The sequence below is a fragment of the Phyllobates terribilis genome, unplaced genomic scaffold, assembly GCF_046119375.1.
Source record: "Phyllobates terribilis strain yellow unplaced genomic scaffold, ASM4611937v1 Scaffold_1__5_contigs__length_1240528914, whole genome shotgun sequence".
Classification (NCBI taxonomy): Eukaryota; Metazoa; Chordata; class Amphibia; order Anura; family Dendrobatidae; genus Phyllobates; species Phyllobates terribilis.
The window spans coordinates 581,016,011-581,041,893 of NW_027362761.1; the positions used below are offsets into that span (position 1 = coordinate 581,016,011).

Consider the following 25,883-nt stretch of genomic DNA (forward strand, 5'->3'; position numbering starts at 1 on the left):
TTTTGGAGTACTAAAGGTGATCCATAGTCTTACACTTCAGTCTTTGGATCCCTGTCCAGAAAAAGCCATCGGGAGCCAAAGCTGCAATGTGCTGTCCTTGATATATTCTAGAAGATGGTTGTGGTCTCACCGCCTAGATTGCACGATGAAAAACATCAGACAGTTACACTAACCAGTTAAAAAACCTGATTTCTTTCAGAATTGGCCAACAAAAGCAACATGGGAAACAATCAGAGACATAAATATACAGTACAGTGGTTGTAGCTGAAACTAGGCACCTAAGGGGCCAAAATAACTCCTTTGCCCTGTATGAGGATACTAAAAACCAAGTGGGGGTAACTCTGTCCCATCAATGAGGACCCAAAATCTGGACATTCAAATGCAAAACAAAATAAAACTTTGTCCATTTTTAATTTTTTATTTTACAAAAACTTTTATATTACGTTATTTTATTTTTTATTACAAATAGCAGCAAAGTAGAGATCAGGGTTTACTCAACATATCTGACAAACAATGCGACAAAGCAGCAGCCAATCAGTGACGCGACAGAGGCAGAAATGACGACAACCACCACACTCCCAGCGAGACTGACCAAGAATCCGAGACCACCGCCGACAATGATCTGAGCCAGCTGCACCATGCAGGTAAGAGCCGCACAGTCTATTCCTTTTCCTCTGTGAACTTTGCTCATCTTTCCATCCAGCTGCGCTTCATCCTGAAAGATCAAACAGCAGGAAATCAGGATTATTATGTGCGAGTCACCGAACCACAGGAAAAGTCGTGTCATCCATGATAGAACAAGGCATTACCGTGTATGACAAATCGAGACCCTCTGCAACGTACAAATGTATTTCTTATTAGGTGCATGATGTTCTTGGCCAGTAGTGTGCAAACTGCGTTCCTCTAGTTCTTGTGAATCTTCAATGCTCAACACTGATAGTCAAAGGCTCCAAGGACTCGATGGGAAGTGCATTCTTATGTCAATTGAAGCCGAGCCAGCCCTAGATTATCATTACTGAAGGTATGACCAACAATCCTTATATTAATCTATTAGATTATAGCCTAATGGTACAAGGCACAGTCAATAGTTTGAAAATTATTCCGGACAATTGGCCATATAGCTATAAGAACATCAAAAGTATACCTAAGTGGTACATAGCACAAACAGTATTTAGAAAACAATTTTTTCAGTTAGTGATTTCAATACTAGAACATGCTTGGATGGTTTGTAGACATGGTAATTTCAAACCTAATCCCAGTGGGTGGGAAGATCTTGTAGCTACAGAATAATATACAGTTCATAATAGTACATCAAGTAAGAATAACAATAACCAACCTGTGAGAAAGTAGCCTGACTGACGTGAGTTTCACCCTACTACCTCAGGGGGCGTGTATGAGGATGCAGGATTCAACGTGCGTCGGGGTGCGGGGCAACTTCAGTCAGGCTACTTTCTCACAGGTTGGTTATTGTTATCCTTCCTTGACGTATTATTGTCAGCTGTATATTTTGCTGTAGCTACTAGATCTTCCCACCCACTGGGATTAGGTTTGAAATTACCATGTGTACAAACCATTCAAGCATGTTATAGTATTGAAATCACTAACTGAAAAAATTGTTATCTAATTACTGTCCACCACTTGGCTATACTTTTGATGTTATGGCCAATTGTCCGGTATAATTTGCAAACTATTGATTCTGGAAGGGAAGTGTTTTTTTTAATTCAAGGATTTCCATATGCATAAACATTTGCATCTACTTAGACTAGAAGGCAAAATAAAGTGCAACACCTATGTGCAAAACTACCTCACAAAAGAGAATTAGCTGCCACGATCACCACCATATGTGCCATACTGAGACGGGTATTCTTGCATTTATTGAGGCTGGGGCAGTCACACTTGACCTTGTACCACTGGCTGAATATTTTAATGCATCCTTTAATCTGATATGCTTGGCAGCAGCTGCCTGGCATTGGTTGTTATTTCAGTTTTCTAGTCAATAATGTGGAGAAATCCTCCTTCTAAATTAGCAAGTAATTACCAAACCACAGGATAGAAGTTAACTGGATGATCGCTGGGACCCCCCCATTGATCCGGAGAGTGTAGCCAGTCTCAACAGATTAGTGTTTGAGCACCTCGCTCGATTCATCATCTATGGGGCTGGAAGCACAGCGCTAGTGGTCCTCATATTTGACAATGGATCCATTCATGGGGACACTGCAGAGCCCCATTTTCAGGATAGGGGTGAGAGTCCTGTAAATAGCTGATAACACATTAAAGAGTTTGTACTAAGCGCCCTGAGAAAAGTTTGTCCAAATCCCCATATCGAATGGGTGGATTAAGATCCTATTTCCCTCCGGGAAGCCATATTTAATGCCCTACAACAAGACATTAATAAAACATTTAGCCACTTAACATGTTCGATTGCATTTGCAGTAATGGATTAATTTCTCACATTCTTTATCCAAGGAGGGAAAAAAAAGCAAAAAAAAACCCACCACATTTTCTATATCGCAGGATATTAGGGAGGGAGATGCCTCGTAAAGGAATAAAGAAAAAAATATCCTAATATATTCCAGCTCGGTGAGTATAATAACTGTATTCGTTTTGTGTTCTGCCACTAATATCCATTTCCAGATCTCATTTAAAAAGCTACAACGCTCCAGATACAGGAATAAAAAAATAAGTGACTTCAGCTCGTCATTGTGGATGGAAATCGCCGCCGCTTAAATGAAAGACCTATTTGCAAGAAATGTGCAAATGGAGAGTGGTAATAATAGGGTGGAGTGCGGAGAGGCCGTAAATGAGGTCGGCTGTATGTACATCATGAAGCCGCGTATTGTAACATGGCGATATAAACCTGTATGTAGATATTGATGGATATGATTAAAGTGACTGAACACATTAGGACATAGACGACCATAATCACATCCTCCTTTTGTTCCATCAGCTTCTACATTGGTTTCCAGAAAATACATTTGTGTAAAAATATCATTAAAAAAAGAGCTCAAAATGCAATTGTCAGGGGTGTAGTTATTAGGGGGTGTGAGGGTAGAACTTACACCCAGGCCCTGGTGGGTCCCAATATTATAAATGACAGCTGGTAGATGAAGGGCTTGTAGCAAATTTTGCATTTGGACCCATGAGCTTCACGTCATCCAATCCATTATTTGGTTACTTTCTGGAAAGTCGTGACAAAAGGGGAGTCCTGCAAAACTCCCAGAGAAGTTGTAGACCCTCCCGGATCCAGCGGAAACCTATTGGAAAGCCGTGGCTTGGGATGCCCCAATGGCCAAGCACAAATTAACCATCTCCTTAACTGTGACGTACATGCATGTCCTATGTCAGGTGCGAGTATATAGATCAGGGGCTGAGACAGAACTTCATAACGCAGATGACAGCTGTGTTATACAATCAGCACCCCCCTTCTAAAAGGAGCTAAATTTAAGTGGCGCGATCAAGTGTAGCGACTGTTCTTACTGAAGGCCCCCTGTTGCCACCATCTTCATACTCCCATGAAGTCCAGCCACAGGCTTTGCTTCATAGAAGATTTCTACTACATAAAGCAATACAATTGTATTGCAGTATATACAGTAGTATAGACAGTTAAATGATCAAAGGATTAAGTTGCCTGGGGGTGGGGGGGCTAAAACTATAGTAAACACAAATAAAAGTTAAGAATATAAAAAAAAAATAAGTTAAAAAAAAAGTTTTAATCCCCACCTTCTTCTCTTCTTCTTTTTGATACAAACTAAAAGAAATAGTTTGGTGTCTACAAAAGTCAGATCTATCAAAATATTAAGTTAACCCATAGAAGTAAAAAGCATAAAGAGGAGAAAAAAAAAAATCAAAAAAACACTGGTATATCCATTGTTGCCTTCCCCCAAAAAATGTAATAAAAATGTATCTAAATGTTAAATATACTCCAAAATAGTATAAATAGATATGTTCTGTTACCTTGCAAAAAAGCAGGCATTCATACAACTCCACTGACAGAGAAATACTTACGGGGTCTCAAAAAATGGTGACACAAAACAATTTTTTTATACAAGTTGTAAGAAAGCAGGTAGACAGGTCCTAAATGGAGTATGTGTGTCACTGAGGTGCCAAGCCTCAGTGATGTGAAACCCGGAGAAGCTGGCTCTAGCACGTATAGAGCTGAGAGGTGGTTTTTTTTTTTTGTTTTTTTCTTAATTGGCCTGGATTTTGGGTCCTGGTTTTATGAACGACTCGAAAAGCTGGGCGCGACTTGTCGTTCCAATCCTCCAATCCAGTGGGTGCACCTGGTGTAAAAAGGCAGCTGAGTGGCTCCAGAGTTGTCTGATAGTAGAGGTTAAAACACCTCTTGGACTTGGCTCTGTAAAAAGGAAGGGACCTGTGATCCTTGGCAGAGTTGAATGGAGTTAATTAATTGATTCTAAACAGGTGACCTTGTCCTGGCTGATGACTTGCTGGTTCTCAGGGTTGGTGCGCTCCTGAAGATTAACGCTCTGCATAGTCACATTGATGTTCTGAACTGATCGCTTTCTTAGGCTGCTAGCGGAAAGTTTTGATTCTGTAGCTTGTATGCCTTTCAACTGTCCCAGATCCAGAGGGACAGATCTGAATTTCGGGAGCTGTACTACTGTCCTAGGAGGTTGGGGATATGTCCCAACTTAAATTGCATTTGTGTCCACAGAACACAGACACAGTAGAATGTATTGATGGAGAAAGTGACGCGCCCCCTGGGCCGTGGGGTACCACACAAGCAGCCAACAATTCCTTGCTCCACTGTTTCATCTAAGTAGAGCCTTGTATGTGGCCAATTCAGTAACCCAGGAGGGAGTAGCAAGCAGAGATGGGACAGGAAGTCTGATACATCTGGGGGGGAATGATACTGTATGGGGGATTGTAAGAGGTATCAAGCTGCGTGTATGGGGGGGTATGAAAGCATCATACTATGTATGGAGGGTCTGTGGGGGCATCATACTGTTTTGTGGGAGGACAGTGAGGGCATCATTCTGTGTTGGGCCACTTTGGGTGCACCATGCTGTTTTGAAGACTGTAGGGCATCATATTGTATGTGGGGAAACGACACTCTGGGGGGCCTCAAACTGTGCTAGTGGCACACGCTCCCTGCCTAAACAGCCAGCTGCTCCGAGACTGCAGGGGGGCAGGTAACGTTAGCAATGAGCTATACACTATAAGATTAAAAATCTCTCCATTCTGGAGAATCATAAGGATTTTAATAAGAGGTAAATTGCAAAGTTGCTAATTTTTTATAAGCACTTTGCAATTTTACCATTTAAAAGACAACTCCATTAATATTAGATATCGCTTAGAAAATCTAGACACACTATGATACTTTAGGATAAAACCTCCCACGTACCTCCACAGGGAATGCTGAAAAAGGGTTTTGTGATTTGAGCAAGTTCCATTATCCATTTCCCAGGAACACTGTAAATGACTACTACAAAAATTGAATATGCAAATTGTCTCTTCAGAGAGGAAGAGGACTTGGACTCTAGCGCCACCTATTGGAAGCAGCCATCCTACAAGTCATTATTGACCCTTTAGCCTTGTATATGACTTAGGAAAAAAAGGCAAATCAGAATCTCAATTTGAGGACACTGTGTTTCGGGGGTATTGCCCCTCGTGAGTGCAAAGTATGAGAACGGATTTGGCTAGATGAGAGGCTCTGGACTGAGGTCTACAAAAATCTAAGCACTAAAATTTCTCAAAGAAGGGGACATAAACGTAATAATTAATAGCACAAAACCAAATATATATAACTACTTTTTCAAGACACTGTATGTGCCATCAATATCCAGCAACTTATAAAGAATTTACATTCATCATTGGTCCCCCATCTTCTCCTCCTCATGTCCTCATTCAGCTCTGAAACATTATAATGAAACACCGGAAAGTGCCCTGGGTGAAGATGCACCTCTTACACACACAGCACATTTGCACGGATGGTGGCATCCCTGGCACACGCTGCAAACACGTTTTCTCCAGTGGTGCTCCAGTTGCGCCGAACGTCTGTGGAGAAAATCCCTTTTGGCTGAAAATTTGGCTGATACCCCCCTTGGCTGAAGAAACATACAACTCTGCTCTTCACCTCTTCAAACAAGCGACTGCACCACCCTCCTCACCTCCCTATCCAACAATCCTAAATGACTATCTGACACCTTTCAGTCCTTCCTCAGTCCTAAAGTATACACCCCGATCACCAATCTCAGCACTGACGATCTGGCCAATTATTTCATAGAAAAAATTGATCATATACGACAGTAAATAGTCTCCCAACCCCCCAATACCATGGCTCCTCTTCCCTACCGCACTTCACTAAGTGCACTTTCCCTCTTTGAACTGATCAAAGAAGAAGTTTCGGGGCTCCTTGCATCTTCTCACCCTACTATGTGCACCAGTGACCCTATTCCTTCTCACCTCCTCCCCCGGCTGTTACTGCCCACATAACTAAAATATTTTAATTCTCAGTTTCTTATGGTATTTGTTCCTCCTCTTTCAAACACGCCGTCAGAAATCCATTACTAAAAAAAAAAAAAAACAAAAAAAAAAACATTCCTCAACCAGAACTGCACGGCCAACTACAGACCTGTACCTAATCTCTCCTTTATCTCTAAACTTCTGGAACGCTTGGTCCACTACCCTCCACTATCGTCTAATCTACTCTCAGATAAATGCCCTTACTAAAAGTCTCTAATGATATGTGAGGGGTGTGTGGAGAATTCCTACTCTACCCTCCTTATAGAACTGTACTACTGTTTTAGTTATTCTATACACTGCCCATATTGGACAGAACCTCAGCAGATTTGGTTAACTTTACCATTGTAAAAGGTGGAGAAGTCCAGGGGCGGACATACCGCCGATGCAGCTGCACAGGGGCCCCAAAGGAGAGAGGGTCCGATCAGCAGCTGCAATGTCTGGTTCTCACATAAAGCCAGCGGCAGCATCTGCAATAAGAGTAGCGGAAGGGGACCCGTAACTGAGTCGTTTGCAGGGGCCTGAACTCTGCAAAATATGTCAGCAGGGCCCCATTCTCTCCTCTTAATTGCTGCTGCTCTATAATGCAGGAGCTCGGGATTCCTGGAAAAGCCGCCGGCCTCTCAGTTCAGGCACAGGCAGGAGGAAGCAGGCCTGGCAGAGTATGGCTGCTGTTCTCAGCCACTCCTGTCTCCTGCCTCTTCACTGCCTCTGACTGCTGCTGGAATCGGAGCAGTCAGTGCATCTGACAACTCTTCTTCCTTCCCAGCAGTTCTGACAAATGAACTGCCTGATCAATGTTTGCATGAGCTATTACACCAATCCCCCCAGCACCCCCTGCAGCTACCTCCACCCTCTGTACTGAGGGGGCGTTATTGAAAAATCTCTGCACTGGCCCATTCACTAGCAGTAGCTGCAGTGTGAATGCTGCCTGAATGGCTCAGTTCCCCAATAAAGCCCCCTCAGTGCAGGGGTGGTAAGTGGCTACAGAAGGGAGAGGAAATTGATGTGATGGCCAATGTTAATATGGGTCAGACAGCTTAGAACTTCTCAGGAGGAAGGAGGAGAAGTGTCAGACTCACTGACTGCTCGGAGACTGCTCCCTGCAGCTATCAGAGGTAGTGAGGAGACAGGACTGGCTGACAGCTGCAGATCTGGCCTGTAGTGCTTCTGGAGGACAGACGACCACCAGCATGGAGAAATGCACCTGCCAGAGGGACATCATATGTAAGTATGTGTACTGTATGTACCTGTGCAGTGTTTATTTGTATCTCTGTGCACTGGTGTACTGTGGTTATCTGTAGTGTTGAGCCACCCCCGTAGTGTTCGGGTTCGGTTTGGTTCGTCGAACACCGGCATGTTCATCGAACGGTTCGTCAAACACCATCAAACACTGTTAAAACCAATGGCAGGCAAACAAAAACCTTCAAAGGTGTCCAAAAGCTGACAAACTGCTCAGAAGACACAACTAACACATGGAAAAGTGACAAGTACATATAGTCATGCAAAAAGAAAAGAGGTGGAGGAGTAAAAGGAGGAGGAGACACAGATATAGGCAAGTCATGCCCTTCTAAAATCAAGAAAGGCTGGAGTAAATATCTAAAATCAGCCTACCAACACCCAGACGTCATGACAAGAAAATTAAAAAAAGAAATATCTTTAGGTAGAATGGCGGTTCCATTCAGATCACTTTCCTTACAAGACGTAGTAGTATCGCAGGCAATGTCTCTGAAGGATGACAAGCTGGATGGCAGTGTTCTGCTACCATCCAGCCTGCCATCTCAATGCCGTCCCAGCGTGGGAAAATTCTCCTGCTCAAGCGGTGACTTTATTTGCCGGCACCGCATGTGCAGGAGAATTCTCTCACGCTGTCAGTGACGTGCATGAGGTGAGCCAAGTTCATTGGACATGAACTCGGCTCATCTGGATGCCGTCACAGCCAGACACTGAGGAGCTTCACTGAGGAGCTTCTCAGTGTCTGCGGCATGGCGAGCTGGATGGCAGCGTTCTGCAGCGATCCAGCCTGTCATGTCAATGTAGCAGAGCTGAAGCTGTCCTGGGAACCATGGAAAGGTATGGATGAGGTTGGTTTACTTTTATTGCAGAAGACATTGGCTTCAGCTGGAATGGGCGTGACGGTAAGTAGAGTTTAATTTAGAACATTAAAGAATTGTGTCTTTATTTCAATTAAAGGACTTTATTCTGGGTGTTTGTGTTTTTTTTAACTTTCACTATGGGGTTAGTAATGGGGGTGTCTTATAGACGCCTCTCCATTAATAACCTGGGCTTGATGTCAGCTGGTATTATAAGCTGACATCAACCCCAGCCCTATTACCCCACTGCCATTGGATGCGCCATTTCTGGGGCGGCTGACGGCTGCTGTTTCTAGCCTGGGAGGGGGCCAATATTCATGGCACCCTTCCTGGGCAATTAATATCAGCCCCTAGCTGTCTGCCTAGCCTTTGCTAGCTATTAAAATAGGGGGACCCCACGTCATTTTTTTGGGGGGTCCCCCATTTTAATAGCTAGTAAAGGCTAGGTATTAAGCTGGGGGCTGATATTAGTAGCCTGGGAAGCTCCGTGGGTATTACCCCCTTCCCAGGCTGCCTCAGCAATCTGCTTAACCTCTGCTAGAGACTAAAATTACGGGGAACCCCACGCCAATGTTTTTTTTTAATAAATCCTTTAACACTAAATGACAAGTAAAGTACCCAACAGTCACTGTACTTATTATATATGTGACTGACATGTTTCTATCTATCTAATCTATGTGTGATGCTCTATTCTTTCTGTTATAAATTGTCGGGTACCGGTGTACGCCGCTACTGAATTGCTGGCTTTCCATGTTTCACTGTGAGCACTGTTCCCATCGATTTGGGAAACACTGTAATGTCACAACCACCATGGCTGTGACATTACAGTGAGTAGCAGACAATCCGTCCATGATTGGTGCTCTAAATAGCGCCAGATATGCAGAACGGGGACCCAAGCTCGGGCGAGTACCGAGCAGTGGCGAGCATGCTCGGTCATCACTAATTAACAGTATTACTGTGAAAATATCCTGTTACGCTTTTGGTGCACGAACAGTTATCGAACATAACCTCGAATTTTTTGCAAATAGTTCAAGTTCGTCGAACGACTCGAACACCGCCCAAAACAGCTCGAATTTGAGAATGGCGAACAGTTCGAGTTGAACAACGCTCATCTCTAGTTATCTGTGTATTCACACAAAGATAACCACAGTACACACATTATATATATATATATATATATATATATATACACATACATACACACACACATACAGTACAGACCAAAAGTTTGGACACAAGTTCTCATTTAAAGATTTTTCTGTATTTCACACTTTTTTAAGTATATAATTCCACATGTGTTAATTCATAGTTTTGATGCCTTCAGTGTGAATGTACAATTTTCAGAGTCATGAAAATACAGAAAAATCTTTAAATGAGGTGTGTCCAAACTTTTGGTCTGTACTGTATATATATATTTGTATCTGAATGTACAGTAGTTATCTGTGTGTGTATAATGTGTATACACACACACATATATATATATATACACATACGCACATGTGACCCCAGGGGTCTGGTTGCCACAGTAATAGAAATATTATGTCTGAGAGCAAGTGGGAGGTTTCTCTGGTCAGGAGCCCTAAGCATGCAACACGGCCCACCCAGACCTGGGAGGGGAGGAATCTGCCCTTATAAACTGGGTCTGGGGCGGGATTAGGGCGTGAAGTCCCAGACAGAGATGCAGTCTGGTCTGGAGGACAGCAGACACAGGGAAAGCAAGAACTAGGAGCTCTGTAGGAGCAGGAGCAGAAGATCAGGGGCTGGAAGCAGAGATATAGCTCGCCCTGGGAGAGCAACTTAGTAACCGGACACCGGAGTCCGAGGCTGTGGGGACTGATATACACCCAGCAGCAGAAACCAGCCGGCAGGGGATTCCAGGTCCTCTGGCCATAGAAGCCCGGAGGCTCAGTCACAAAGAAGGAACCAGCGCCGCCATCCAGGAGCGGAGGCTAACAGAAGGCCCCAAGTCACCAGCCATACGGGTGAGCACCACAAAGTATACTCAGGGATGTGGGCTACTTGTAACCGCTTACAGCAAGGTAGCCAGGAAGAGTGCAGATAGACGGGGAGGCCTACAACTCCGCCTGGGCAGGGGAGATCCTGCTTGCTCACAGACTGACCAGGCCCCTTATACTAGCCAGTACTCCCGGGAGGGTCTGCCTTATAACATCAGTAAAGACCCTGAACTGCAGCCACACGTCTCTGTGTTTCATCGCCGCACCAGCACCATTAGTACTGGGACGCTCCCACCATCACTACCATCATTCACTCTAGCTGCCCTGAGGCAATACTTCTACCGTGGGGAGTCATCCCATTCTTGGCTGCGCATATAACATCAGCCTCAGTGGTCTGCAGAGCAGCGGCGGTCCCCACTGACCGCAATCCTCGGGTGGCGTAGTCGGACAATTACAATACCAATAGACTGCCACTGGTTTGACCACCCTGAACTACGGACCGGGTCACCGCCACACGGAGACTACAACCCCCAGCATCCTACAACAGGCCCGGTTCCGGGTTCCCAGCACAGGCCCAGGGGGTGAGTCAACTTTGGCGTAGTCGGCAGGATTTCGTGCCCGCAACCACCGGGTACTGCGTGCCTGAAAAAGACTTTTGTAACTTACCTGTGGCGAAGTTTCCCGCCGTCCGGAGTCGTTTCCCGCCATCCGGAGCCGATTCCCGCCATCAGACGCCATCTTGGACCGTTTCCCGCCATCTTCTGCCGTCTTCCCGCCATCCGCAGCTGCTTCCCGCCATCGGACGCCATCTTTAGGACGCCGAGCAGGAAGAAGAGGGGCGTGGACGCCGAAAGCGCGCGAGACCCGAAGCTCCGCCCCACGCACCGACGCTGCGCAAGGTCCTGGAAGGGAGGAAGAGCGATGCTGACGTCATCAGAGCGCGACGGCAGGTCCTCGACCCCGACGATCGACTGCGGAGCCGCGGCCTATGGAAGAAGAGCATCGCAAGGTAGGCCACGGTCCACTAGGGGGGAAGGAGGATGTCGGACACCGAGGGGAGCTCCACCGCCACACCGGCCGCCAGCGCAACCGCTGCTGCGGTCATGCCTTTCACCATGCCCTATATCCCGGGGGCAACCTGGCTACCCCAGTACTCAGGGGAGTCACATACCCTAAGTGACTTTAGGGAAAGACTGGATAGCCTCTTCCAGGTATACCCCCTCACGGAGGAGCAAAAAGTAAGCATCCTGGTGGCCCAGTTAATCGGGGCAGCCCAAAGGGAGGTAAAGTCCTTGCCACCTAGGAGGAAGAGAACTGTCAGAGAAATACTAGCCTGGCTGAAAGACACATTTGACACCCGCACCTCAGCCGAAATAAAGCTCTGATTTTACGGGTGCAAACAGCGGGCACATGAAAATATAAGAGACTATGCTCTAAACCTACAAGAGGCCCTGAGAGCCATTAAGCAGGCAGACCCTGACAGCGTGGGAAATGAAGACAAGCTGTTGACCGAACAATTTATTGAGGGTCTACTGTGCAATGCCCACCGAACCCAGTTGCGGGCAATGGCCTTACAGGACCCTGACCTGGACTTTGCACAGTTCAAGGACAGAGCCATCCGGGTGCTCCGAGAACCGGCACCAGGTGGCGCTGTGACCCACAGGCGCCCTGCTATCACTTATCACCAGGACGCGGCGCCCTTGTCTGCAGGGCCTGTGGGAGTTGATGCGCAGGCTTTGAACAACAACCCGGCTACAGACCTGCACCATCAGATCCAAGAGCTGACTAAGAGCGTTGCCGAGCTAACCAGAACTGTGCAGTCTCTACAGGTCTCTTCTCCAGGAAAGATCCAGCTGGCATCCGGACCGGAGGACGTCCCGTGGCGCCGACTGAGGAGGACCCCACCGGCCAGAGGAAGACCCAGCGACAGATACAACGAGGACGGACGACCCATCTGCCGCCGCTGCAATCAACCCGGACATATGGCAAGGTACTATCATTTAAACGGGCACAACCTGGGGTAGAGGGCCAACCCCCAGGCATAAGATCATCAGGCCCATCAAACTGGCGTGATAAATACATAAGGGGACGTCCAATCTTGCCTGTGGTACTGGATGGCATTCCTATGAGTGCCCTACTAGACACTGGGTCACAGGTGACCACCATCCCGTACGTGCTCTTTAAGCAGTACTGTAATAACTCGGACATAACCCGCTACCCAGATGACGTCCTGAGTATCATCGCCAGCAATGGTCAGCCCGTGCCGCAGGTGGGATTCAAGGAGGTGACCATTAAGATCGGTAAAGTCGAACTGGCGGCACAAGGACTGATTATAGTGGACATAGACCGTCATGAGAGTCACCCTAGAATAACCTTGGGAACTAATGTGATTGAAAATTGTCTTGCAGAGGTGATTCTCATTTTACAGCAGGTTGCCAGGAACTGGCGAGTTCCGGCCAGCAGCGTGTGCTCCAAAAAGAGATCCGGGCACTGATGAAGCGGCAACAGATGGAACTATCTGGTGGTGAGATTGGTAGCGTGAGGATGTGTGACCCGTTCCCTATTGCCATGCCCCCGAAAAGTGAAATGATGATTTGGTGCCGGGCAGCTATTGGTCTAAGAGGTAGAGACTACCAAGCAATGGTAGAACTAGTCTACTCGGACAGTAGGCCCACCATTTTGACAGCACGGGGGGTGGTCGATGTACGCCATGGGAGGGTGCCCGTCCGCATCATAAATATCGGAGAGAGAGAAGTATACCTGCCCCGGTATGCCACGTTAGCCAAATTGTTCACCATCAACCAGAACTCCGTACAGGCAGTAGAACCCTTGCCTCCATCTCAACCAGAGGAAGGTAACGGCTCTAAGAAACCAATGGAGGACTGGTGTCAGCAACTGCATTTGGGTACTGACTCCACTCCCTCACACCAAAAACAGGGAGTCTATCGGGTGGTTCAAGAGTACGAGAGAGTGTTTAGTAAACACCCGCTAGACTTCGGGCGAGTAAAGGGGGTAGAACATCACATCCCCATGGGAGACCATCCTCCCATAAAGGAGAGATACCGACCCGTACCCCCTGCACACTATCAACACGCCAAGGGGATGCTAAGAGACATGAAGGAGGCTGGGGTAATCAGGGACAGCTGTAGCCCCTGGCCGGCTCCACTAGTCTTAGTGAAAAAGAAAGACAACACCATAAGAATGTGTGTAGACTACAGGAAGGTCAACCGTATCACACACAAAGATGCGTACCCGTTACCAAGGATAGAAGAGTCCTTAGCTGCATTAAAATCTGCTAACTTCTTCTCTACTTTGGATCTCACTAGCGGGTACTGACAGGTTCCTGTAGCAGAGGCGGACCAGGAGAAGACCGCATTCACCACCCCAATGGGACTCAGCGAATTTAACTGTATGCCGTTCGGGCTCTGCAACGCACCAGGAACCTTCCAACGGTTGATGGAATGCTGTCTGGGACACCGGAATTTAGAGACGGTCCTGTTATACCTGGACGATGTCATCGTTTATTCCAAGACCTACGAGGACCACCTGAAACACCTGGCAGAAGTGTTTGAAGCTCTGGCAAACTACGGCCTAAAGGTGAAACCCTCCAAGTGTCACCTCCTGAAACCAAACGTGCAATACCTGGGACACGTGGTGAGTGCTGACGGAGTGGCTCCCGACCCCGATAAGATCACCGTGATTAAGGACTGGCCAAGACCCTCCAGCATAAAGGAAGTGCGTCAGTTCCTCGGGTTGGTAGGCTACTACCGAAAATTCATTCCCGGTTTCACCAAAATGGCAGCCCCTATGCAAGACCTCCTGATAGGTCAATCTTGGAAAGCCAAAAACCAGAAGCCGCCCTTCAGGTGGGAAAAGCTGGAAGAGGAGTCCTTCTGTCAGCTGAAGATGGCCCTCACGGGGGATGAAATCCTGGCATACCCTGATTACAGCCAGCCCTTTATCCTCCACACAGACGCAAGCAACATCGGGCTAGGAGCCGTACTGTCCCAGATCCAGCAGGGGAAAGAACGGGTAATCGCTTACGCCAGCCGAAAGCTACGGCCCACGGAGAGAAACCCTGAGAATTATCGCTCATTCAAGCTAGAGTTCCTGGCAGTGGTGTGGGCAGTGACCGAACGTTTCAAGCATTACCTTGCCTCTTCCAAGTTCACCATGTACACGGATAGCAACCCGTTGACACACCTGGACACTGCAAGGCTCGGTACTCTGGAGCAGAGATGGATGGCCCGCCTGTCCAACTTTGAATTCACCATCAAATACCGGGCGGGACGCTGAAATGCCAACGCGGATGCCCTGTCTAGAATGCCGAACTTACCGGACGTAGGGGAAGATCAAGAAGATCTGGAAGAAGTCGAGCTCCCTGCGTTCCACCGTCATGGGATTACCCTGTATTCCCACCGTGTGAAGGACAGGTGCTCCGTGACGTTCAATCCCTTGCCCCACTACAACTGGGCGGAAACGCAAGACAGTGATCCCGCAGTCCGTTTGGTGAAGGAAATGCTGACGCAGGCCGATGCCCGTCTTGACCCAGACGCTCCGGAGGAGACCAAGCAACTGTGGAAGGAGAAAAGTAAGCTGTTCCTCTACAGGGAGAAGCTGTGCCGGAGAATGGTTAACTCTCGAACACATGAGTTGACCTGGCAGGTGGTGGTCCCAAGACGAGACGCGGCTATGGTTCTGGAGGCATACCACAACGGAGCAGGGCATTTTGGATGGAAGAAGCTGGAGTTCTTGTTGCGTGAACGGTTCTACTGGGTAGGCATGAGAGGAGCCATCGAGAGGTGGTGCAGAGACTGTGGCCCATGCCACCTGAGAAGAAAAGACCGTGCCAGCCAGAAGACTCCCCTGCAGCCCATCATCACCAGACAGCCACTGGAACTGGTAGCCCTGGACCATGTGAAACTGGCTCCAAGCAGATCTGGGTATGTCTACGCCCTCACAATCGTAGATCATTACTCCCGGTTCCTGGTGGTGGTCCCGGTCAAGGACTTAACAGCTCAAAGAGCAGCTAGAGCCTTCCAGCGGCACTTCTGCCGTTCACACGGGTACCCGGACCAAGTGTTGACAGACCAAGGACCAGCCTTCGAAGCGGAGGTCTTCCAGGAGTTCTGCAACCTGTATGGCTGCAAGAAGATAAGAACAACACCCTATCACCCTCAAACCAATGAACTCTGCGAGAAGATGAACCAGGTGGTGATAGATCTGCTAAAAACATTGCCCCTGGAAGAACGCAGTCTGTGGCCTGAGAAACTGCCCGATCTGGTGGACCTGTATAACCACATCCCTGTAGGTTCCACCAACTGTACCCCGGCTTACCTAATGAGAGCAAGACCTGGTAAGCTGCCTATTGACCTGGATATGGGAGGACACCTCGCCAGAGGCAGACTGGGATACAGAACTGCAGCAGCAGTATCGGAAAGTACAGGAGAGCGTCGAGCGAAGTCTGTCTCAAGCTAGAGAAAGGCAAGAGAAGGCTTATAACCAGTATGCTCCCGCTGTTCCCCTGGTACCTGGAGAGCAGGTCTTGAAGAGGAAGAGGCGGCTCCACAAGTTGGAAGACCAGTGGGAGAAGGACCCGTACACCGTACTGCCCTCAAGCCATGAGCACCCAAAAATCTGTGTAATCAGTAAGGATGGAGGAGAAACCACAGCCATTGTCTCCAGAGACTACCTGAAGAAGTGTCCTGAGCAGCTGCAAAGCCCTGAAGAAGATCAAGAAAACCCTCAACCCGCAGAGGAAAGGGAAGAAATGATCAGTACCGTACTCGGAGACTTCCCCCTGTCTTGGACACAAGTAAACGGCGCTGTCGTGGTACCCGTCCTCACCTTTCTCCAGCCAGCCCCGCAAGTGCCTACAGAGGAACCGGTAGAGCTGGAAGAGCAGCCGGCCCAAGAGGCAGAAGAGTCCACACCAGCAGTCCAGGAGAATCAACCCTCTGCTAGTAGTGAGCCTGCCGTGCCCCTAGTGAGCCAAAGAGTGCGCAGACAGCTGCCCAGCTTACCTACAACCTCCCCTACACCCTGTAGTGCAGAACCAGTTAGTGAGCTTCGTAGGTCCACTAGAGTCACTAGAGGTCAGATGCCCGCTCGCTGGAGAATCTAAACTAATGCACTGTGAATTTATCTGTTAACTGTTTATGGTTTATGTTTGTTGCCTGTTATTAATTATGTTTCTCAGTTACCCTGCAGGGTTCTTTGGACTAACAGGTTATGGACGCTGGATAACCGGAACAGTTTTGTAGATAGTTGCACCTTGGTGCCTCTTGCGAAGACGGCCGCGGAAGAGAAAACCTGTCTGGCGTGGCCTCCTTGCGGCCTAAAGTAGTTAGCTCCAGCCTTGCAGCCACGCCCAAGGCCAACGCAAGGGGTTTGCTTTGGACAGGTCCCCTACTTCGCTTAAAGTTTCACCTTGGGTGACATGGACACCCCCTTGTTTCACAAACTTCACCTTGGGTGATATGGACACCCGGTTACGGACACGCCGTGACCTCTACAGACTAAAGTTTCTTGTAAATATGTTGTCTTGTTATTGTTATACCTTGTATTTATGTTTCTTTAAAAATGTGTTTAGTCCCGGAGTACTAAAGTTTACTAGGGGGGAATGTGGCACCCCAGGGGTCTGGTTGCCACAGTAATAGAAATATTATGTCTGAGAGCAAGTGGGAGGTTTCTCTGGTCAGGAGCCCTAAGCATGCAACACGGCCCACCCAGACCTGGGAGGGGAGGAATCTGCCCTTATAAACTGGGTCTGGGGCGGGATTAGGGAGTGAAGTCCCAGACAGAGATGCAGTCTGGTCTAGAGGACAGCAGACACAGGGAAAGCAAGAACTAGGAGCTCTGTAGGAGCAGAAGACCAGGGGCTGGAAGCAGAGATATAGCTCGCCCTGGGAGAGCAACTTAGTAACCGGACACCGGAGTCCGAGGCTGTGGGGACTGATATACACCCAGCAGCAGAAACCAGCCGGCAGGGGATTCCAGGTCCTCTGGCCATAGAAGCCCGGAGGCTCAGTCACAAAGAAGGGACCAGCGCCGCCATCCTGGAGCGGAGGCTAACAGAAGGCCCCAAGTCACCAGCCATACGGGTGAGCACCACACGGTATACTCAGGGACGTGGGCTACTTGTAACCGCTTACAGCAAGGTAGCCAGGAAGAGTGCAGATAGACGGGGAGGCCTACAACTCCGCCTGGCCAGGGGAGATCCTGCTTGCTCACAGACTGACCAGGCCCCTTATACTAGCCAGTACTCCCGGGAGGGTCTGCCTTATAACATCAGTAAAGACCCTGAACTGCAACCACACGTCTCTGTGTTTCATCGCCGCACCAGCACCATTAGTACTGGGACGCTCCCACCATCACTACCATCATTCACTCTAGCTGCCCTGAGGCAATACTTCTCCCGTGGGGAGTCATCCCATTCTTGGCTGCGCATATAACATCAGCCTCAGCGGTCTGCAGCGCAGCGGCGGTCCCCACTGACCGCAATCCACGGGTGGCATAGTCGGACAATTACAATACCAATAGACTGCCACTGGTTTGACCACCCTGAGCTACGGACCGGGTCACCGCCACACGGAGACTGCAACCCCCAGCATCCTACAACAGGCCCGGCTCCGGGTTCCCAGCACAGGCCCAGGGGGCGAGTCACACATACATATATGCAAACATACATACACACATTATAATATATACACAGATAAGTACTGTACACCCAGGTACTAATATAAATATATATATATATATATATATATATATATATATATTATATATATATAAATACACCACAGGTGTATGGTCCTGCTGTTTAATGTGACTTATTCTCATGTGGCTGCAGTTTCCTGTTATTTTAGAGGTGACAGGGTTAACTGTTTAGAGTCAGCCCAGGTTGGGAGGAGATAAGTGGGCATGTAGGCACTTATTTCCTGTTTGTGAGGAGTTGCAGAGAAACTACTGAAGAAGAAGAACGGGTTATATTGTGCTGTCAGATTATAGGCCACAAGTGTGTTCAGCCACAAAAGATCTAAGGTTAGCAAGTTCAAGAACAAGTTCATCAGCAACTGATTTCTTACATGGTTGGAGTGCAGAGATTAAAGGAGTAATACCATGTTCCCTTTCATTGGCAGTGGGTACAGCCATAGTGTAGCACCCTGAGGATTCGGCTGCTACAGGGGTATTACACCTCAAGCCAGAGGTGTGGTATTCCACTCCCGGGTAAGGATGGAGTGTGGAACTGAGCTAGTAGGCTGCATGCACTACATACATCCCATTTCCGGGGGACAGAACTACGGTACTCCCACCAGTATATGTGCAGGTACGACAGCGTCTGTCCCTGGCTGGAGTGGGAGGGGGTGGAACATCCCAGTAGTGTAGGGGCAGATAGGGGGAGCAGTCTGGGTAAAGCTAGGAGCTCATTGGGTGCTGGTCACCTGGGCTCACACATAGAGGGAGTATAAAAGGTGGGCACCATCTTAGATCAGGGTGAGTTCAGGCAGGAGGAGAAGAGCAGAGGAGCTCAGCCAGGAGGGCTGACAGGGAGCTGTGGCTCCGGCTGGGCCCAGCTCCAGAGCAAGGCCTGCAGAGAGAGGAGTCAGAAGGACCCAGAGAAAGACAGAAGGAACCCCAAGATCCCAGAATAAGGACAGAAGGGTGAGGGGTTGGCGGACAAGGGTACCGGATCCCAAGCTGGCAGAGGCCAAAACAAACCTTAGCCAGGAACCGGAGGTCGTGGTCAGGATCTGCCATGACCCTCACCAAATCCACTAGAAAGGCACACCAAGTATAGGGTCAGGGAGCCCAGAGGAGGCTTGACCACCAAGAGACCCGAGGGAGCCGGCCAAAAGTGGATCCCTGGTGGGAACGGCCAGAGGAAGGGAGAGTCAGAAAGGAGCTCAGGACCACGCTACGGAATTGCCTGGGGGTTGGCCGAGTCCAGGACCTGGTGGACGCAGCACGGCTCGGGTGGTCACTCAAGGCCAGAGTGACTAAAGCAACATCAGTGAGTAAAAACCCTGAAACTGCATCTCCTGACTCTGCCTCTCCTTACTGCACCATCACAACCCCCATCATCCACACCTGCTGCCCTGAGGCCATACCCCTCCCGTTGGGGGTTATACCATCACTGCTGCACATATACCACCGGCCTCAGTGGACTGCTCTGCAGCGGCGGCTTCAAAGCCGCACTCAACGGGTGGCGTAGTCGACACATCAAATTAACATCTACTGCCATAGACTGCCACTTAGTTTGACACCCTGGGCACGGACCGGGTCACCGCCACAAGGACTACTACCCCCATACAGATCCGGCTCCGGGTATCCCTTGAAGATGGCCCAGGGGGCGCGTCAATAGCAGAGCTGAAGGAGGCATAATTCCCCTAGGCAGCTAGAAGGAGTGGGCTACAGGGCAGCGTGTTAGCTGGTTCTGGAGGTTTAGAGAATTTGTGTTCTGACCAGTAGGGCATACGTGGCACCCATTGCAGTGGAGGATAAAGAAAGTAAGAACACTGCGAGGAAGCCTGTGAAGTACTCTGACAGCCATATATAATACCAACCTATACCAAAGATATGCAGTGTGTGTTACACATAAGAAGAGAGCCTTTGTGTGCCACAGAAGAAATGTACCAAAAGTATTGTGCTTGCTATTGTTTGTGCAGCGCCAGGATCAGGTTTCTGTCCAGCCGCTACACTGCTGCCTCTACACTGTGCCAGTAATTGCACTGGTCGCCCATCCACTCCAGAGTACAATATAAACTTATCACTCTTACACACAAAGTTCTCCACAATTCTGCACCATCCTACAGCTTTTCCCTCATCTCTGTCTACCACCCTACTCATCCTCTTCTTTCCATTAATGAACAAATACTAACATCTTCTATAATCTGAACCCCTCACTCATCTCCAGGACTTCTCTTGTGCTGAAGCAAAAGTGAAAATCCAGCATCAGATTCTTCTGTTAAAATTCATAACTTTATCATACAAAAAAAATATATATATATAAGAAAAAGTCGCAACTACACCTCCAAAAAATCTTTAAAAAGGTGTGCAAATGCATTTCAGACGACTGTCCTTTGTATAATGAATTTATCGCTTTTAAACAGAAATATCTGATGCTGGATTTTCGGTTTTGCTCCTGTTAATCTCTTGCCACAATACAAGTCTCCGTGCAGCAGATCTTCGTATGGGTGAGCTGACTTTTTCTGCCTTTTCTCTTGTGCTGCACCAGTTTTCTGGAATGCGGTATCCCGGAGAATCCAGTTAATTCCCAGTATCCACAGATTTAAGCGCGAGCTAAAAACACATTTCTATCACCAATTTACTAATCTAAGCAACTATTCTTTGTTTGCTCTTCCACGTACTCAGTAGCACTTTGTACCTGTACTTGTACACAAACTGGCTAGTGACCCGTTCATGCACTGTTATTTGAATGCCCCTATTTATTATACTGATGGCTGGACCATCCATGTCCTAATTTTTACCTTTTGTATTACCCCTATTTCCTCATAGATTGTAAGCTAGCGAGCAGGACCCTCACTCCGCATGGTATGGACTGAATTATATGTTAACCTGTAATGTCTTATATTGTTTGTACAAGTACCCTCTGAATTGCAAAGTGCTGCGGATTATGTTGGAGCTATAGAAATAAAAATTATTATCATTAAGGGGAAGAAAGCAGGTGATACTTGGTGTTGAGGAAAACACACCACAATCCTCTACCTAATTTTGTAAGAACATATAAACATTTTAAAAACAAAACAGGACCTTAAAAAGAGAACTCTGTCTTTCCTGACTCGATGGAGGCATCGGCTTATAGGTCCAGACCACCAGGGATGCAGACACAAAAACAGCCGAGTGCAGCTGAAATACATTTTTTGTGAATCACTCAAAGGTAGAAATGAATTAAAGTTATCGAAACACCACAGTAATGTGAGCTATGATGTTGGTCAACTACCATTCATTTTAGCTTAACAATTTTCGAAACCCCGTGTCTGGTGGTTGCAACTTATAAGTAGTTATTCCCATCTCTGCCTTTCATGTAGGAGATAAGAATAACACTAAGAAGCGGCCAACATGATGGGAAGGCTCACACAATCTTTCTTCTGATATGTCTCAGTGATGTGTTAGCAAATAGATGAAAGTAAGCCCTTAATAAGATACCCGATGTACTTTGCTTATTGCATTGTGATTCAAAAGGATATGGAAGGTTGTGTGCACGAGGCACTTATTTTGTTTTCAAGTTAGAAGACTTGGGTTCTCAGCTAATACCAGGTCGAGTGGTTCAAGCACTTCTCCAGCCCTGTTTGTACTATGTTTTCTTAAAAAAAAATTCTTTATCATCATGAAGCAATCTATTTTTTTATGAACTGGTTTGATCTTAGTTCGATGCTAGAATTTCATAGGGGTCACCAATATTGTGCATTGTGGCCCCCAAATTATATCCAAAATTTTGGAGAGCAGGAGAACATACAGTAGAGCATACATTGATATATTCAATAGTTTGAGGTGTAATAATTAGATTAAGCTAATATTAAGCATTTCTACCTTTACGTTTTCTAACGTACCACTGAAACAAACTGGCTAACAACAAACCTAATCCATGTGCTGCAAACCTTTTGATCACTAGATGGATGAGGTTGATGTCCATGCCCTTCCTGCTCCTGTTCAATTCACTCCATATTTGATAAAGTTTGAGACACGCTCATGGAAACCCAATGGGTCAGTGATGTAGAATGAGATTTCCCCATGGAAACCTTCAAAGCCCAAGAGACATGCCACTTATTAAAGTGCTTCCAGATTCACTAATATATCATATTTTTAAAACATATAAAAGTGAAACTCCAATTGTGGATCCACCAGTGACCTCATAATATCGTAGGGCCAAAATTCTTCCACTCTGCTCCCTGAAATGCAAGTTTACAAGAAGCTCTGTGTACTATGTCCCTAAACTACAGGTTATAACAAAATGGCTGCCACTTTCTGTGATGTCACTTCCTACTCTGTAGCTATTGGTTGAAGCTGATTCTCACAGACTTCCTGCTTTACCTGCAGTTTTTTAAAAGCTCTGCACATAATACTGAAATCTCACTGGTCAAAAGCTAGAGGAAGCAGCTAAAGCCATGATCAAAATGGGTTCTCGGGGACTTAATTATGCTCTGTCCTAGGGGAATTCATCAATGTTTAATCAGTAGGATTCTGATCCTTAAGATTAGCACAAAGATGTCGCTTCCTACATTCTTTACATATACACACCTCTCAGGTGCTGAAATCTGTCTTGTTAACTAAAAGAGGTTGTTCAATTGGAGCAAGTTATCCACCATTCATAAGGTAGGTGACAACTTCTAGATCGGTGGGGGTACAAAGGCTGGGACCTTCTCAGCTCACCAGAACGGGGCACTTTTATACCCATAAGAGTGAAGCATTAGTGCACATGCTGAACTGCCAGATCACTGTACTCTGATTTCTCCAGCAGCACCATAGGTAATAAGTGGAGTTGTGGTCAACCATGCCCACTGCAGCTCCAATCTAATGGGGATAAAAGAGCCCTGTTCTGGTGAGCACCCAACAGACAGACTCTCACCAATCTATAAGTTCGTACCTATCCTAAAAATAATTGATAATTTGTTCCAACTGAACAACACCTCTAAATTTGACTTAATGTGACAAAACAAAAGTTTCAGGAATGGCTGTCTATAAAGACAAGCCAATGTGCCGATGTAACAAGTGATCCATATCCATCTCAGTTAGACTCTGAAACAGTGACCATTGCTCCACCAAATATGGACCATCCATGTTTAAATTCCAGTTAACCTTTTTAAGAAAAATTACATTAGGTTCCTTGGAGTTGTAGAAGATTGGGTTGGCCATCAACATCAAATTGGTTGGAGACAGATTCTCAGCACCACTGAAAAGGAGTCGATTGTGGGAGTCATGGCTCTCTACTGAGTGTCTGAGTAAAGACTTTTGATACTGACAGTGCCTGGTGCTACAGCCCACTGAAAAATCAGGCAAATGGTACTGATCTGGAATACCAAGCACTGCCAAAATATATAGCAGTATTCCCACTTCTCCCCAAAAAATGCGATAAAGAAAGACCGGATATGGCCAAAAATCTGTGTGATTTTGCAAGGCATTGTGACGCTTTTTAGATAAATCTCCAACATCAACATTTTCTATTAGCTCTTTGGGGCTTCTAGCAATAGCGATTAACTGAACGAGAATATTCTCGCAGTTTTATGTACTACACAATGAGTCTGGCACCTATTTCTTTAGATTAAACACAGTAAATTTCACCATTATGTCCAAACGCCACATGTGAGTTCTGGGAAGAAAAAGACATTATAAAAGCTTTATAGGCTGGAAGCGAAAACATGACCTATTTCCCCTGACTGAACAGTGAGCTACCTGGCAGCCATGCTGTCTAGATGAAGTTGCATTGATCGTCTGTCTTAGAGAAACCGATTAATCTTAGTATTAGCAGGAAAACACCAAGTTCAAAGGCTGCAGAGTGTCAAGGATGGAAGGAAGAAAGATTTGTGAAAGGTCATTTCCAAACCATCTGTGTATGAATTCTTATATCTGTATATTAGTCCATTCTTCTATATGTTCACCATAGAGGGAAGCACATAGAGCCATTCTCGGAGCTCAGTACTGGATTCACATCTCAGGGGAGCACAGGTAGTCAGGTAGACTCTGCCAAGTAACCAGACCACATCTATGCTCATGTATCTAAATTAAAACAATGTGGTGCTTTTTCACCATGTCCTATTCACCTTCTCTGCAGTCTTCCTTTGGTTCCTCCTGGGTGTTCTTCTTTGCAAAAGAAGAGTATTTCCAGGGAAGGGATAAGGGAAAGAAACAGAAGAGGAGGACCCCTAGTGAGGGACAAGGAGAAGGCTGACTCAGAAAAGGACAACTAGGGAGGTTCAAGGATAAGTGTGCAGAGGAGGAGGATTACCAGGAAGGGACAAGAAGAAGACAGGGACGAGGACACCCAGAGAAGTACAAAAAGAATCTGCATAGGAGGAGGACAGCTAGGGAGGAACAAAAACTACAGGAGGAGGAAGACACCCAGAGAGAAACCAAAAGAATCTATAGAGGAGGATGACATCAGAAAAGCTGCAGAGAAGGACCACGAAGGACCAAGGAAGGACAAAGACAAGAAAAGTCCCAGGGAAGAGATAATAAAAAAGAAACAGAGGAGGACCCCTAGAGAGGGACAAGGGGAAGACGGACTCAGAAAAGGACAACCAGGGAGGGTCAAGGATAAGTCTGCAGAAACGGATGACACTCAGGAAGGGACCTGTTCCTAGATGTCCTCCTATTTTGCAGTCTTGCCCCTGCCCCGCCTTGAGTTTCTTCCTCCTTAGTAACCCGATGTTTATCATGGTTACGAGCCTGCTCCTGCTTCAGCAGCAGGCTGGTAACCGGGAGCAGGACATCGTGGAACGATTCTTTCCACGATATCGTTGCTCCCCTGATCGCTGGTGAGCCTGCCTGTTTGACAGCTCACCAGCGATGTATTAGCGACGCAGCAACGATCCCTGACAGGTCGTATCGTTGTCGGGATCGCTGCTGCATTGCTTAGTGTGACAGGGCCTTTACCCTGGGAGGTAAATACAAGTGGTTTGTCCATCTGGAGAAAGCACCAGTTAGATAATAAAGACCTGTGATTATAGCAGCAAGGATCCTAATTCAGGCAATAAGTAAGTGTGCTGGAAAAAAATTGTCATCTCCAGCAGCCCCGTAGAAAGTTAATGGATAGGTAATTTTTTCCTGGAATACTTCTTTAATGTTCTCAATCTGTAAATGGAGCTTAACTTGTTTTTTTTTTTACAAATTATCCATTTTTCTCAGTAGCCTTTAGGATATGGTGATGTTCAGCCCTATAGCTGAAATAAAAAGTCTACACAGTCATGATAAAATGTCAGGTTTTTGTCAGGTGATAAAAAAAAATATATAAAAAGAAGAATAATTTCAGAATTTTCCACCTTCACTGTCCCCCATAATCTGTACAAATTCATTGAGAAATAACCTGAAATCATTTTAAATGAGGAAATAAAAATGAACCTGAAATTATGTGGTTGTATAAGTGTGAACACATCAATAGGTGATGTGGTTGTTTCAGAATAAATCAATCACATTTACATTCATGCTACATAATAGTCACTACATGGATGCTAACATTTAAAGGGACTCTGATTAACCCCACATAAAGTTAATATGTTCTTGTGGAGTTCACCAAACATTTTCTAAGTTGCATTTTACAGCATAAGCTATAAACAACTTACAACACAGCAAAGGGACCTCATTGATAAAAGTTATCAGGAGAAGTGTACAAAAA

The 25,883-nt window shown here is 46.6% G+C and overlaps 1 protein-coding gene across 1 annotated transcript in view; it reads right to left on the reverse strand.

The window, feature by feature from the left end:
* Positions 1 to 406: 406 nt before the first annotated feature.
* Positions 407 to 25,883, reverse strand: part of SLC45A2 (solute carrier family 45 member 2) — a 141,730-nt gene continuing 116,253 nt past the window's right edge. The window contains exon 7 of the mRNA XM_073681493.1: positions 407 to 715. Within this exon, the coding sequence (XP_073537594.1) occupies positions 491 to 715 (225 nt within the window). The 3' untranslated portion in view covers positions 407 to 490. The remainder of the gene's footprint in view (positions 716 to 25,883) is intronic.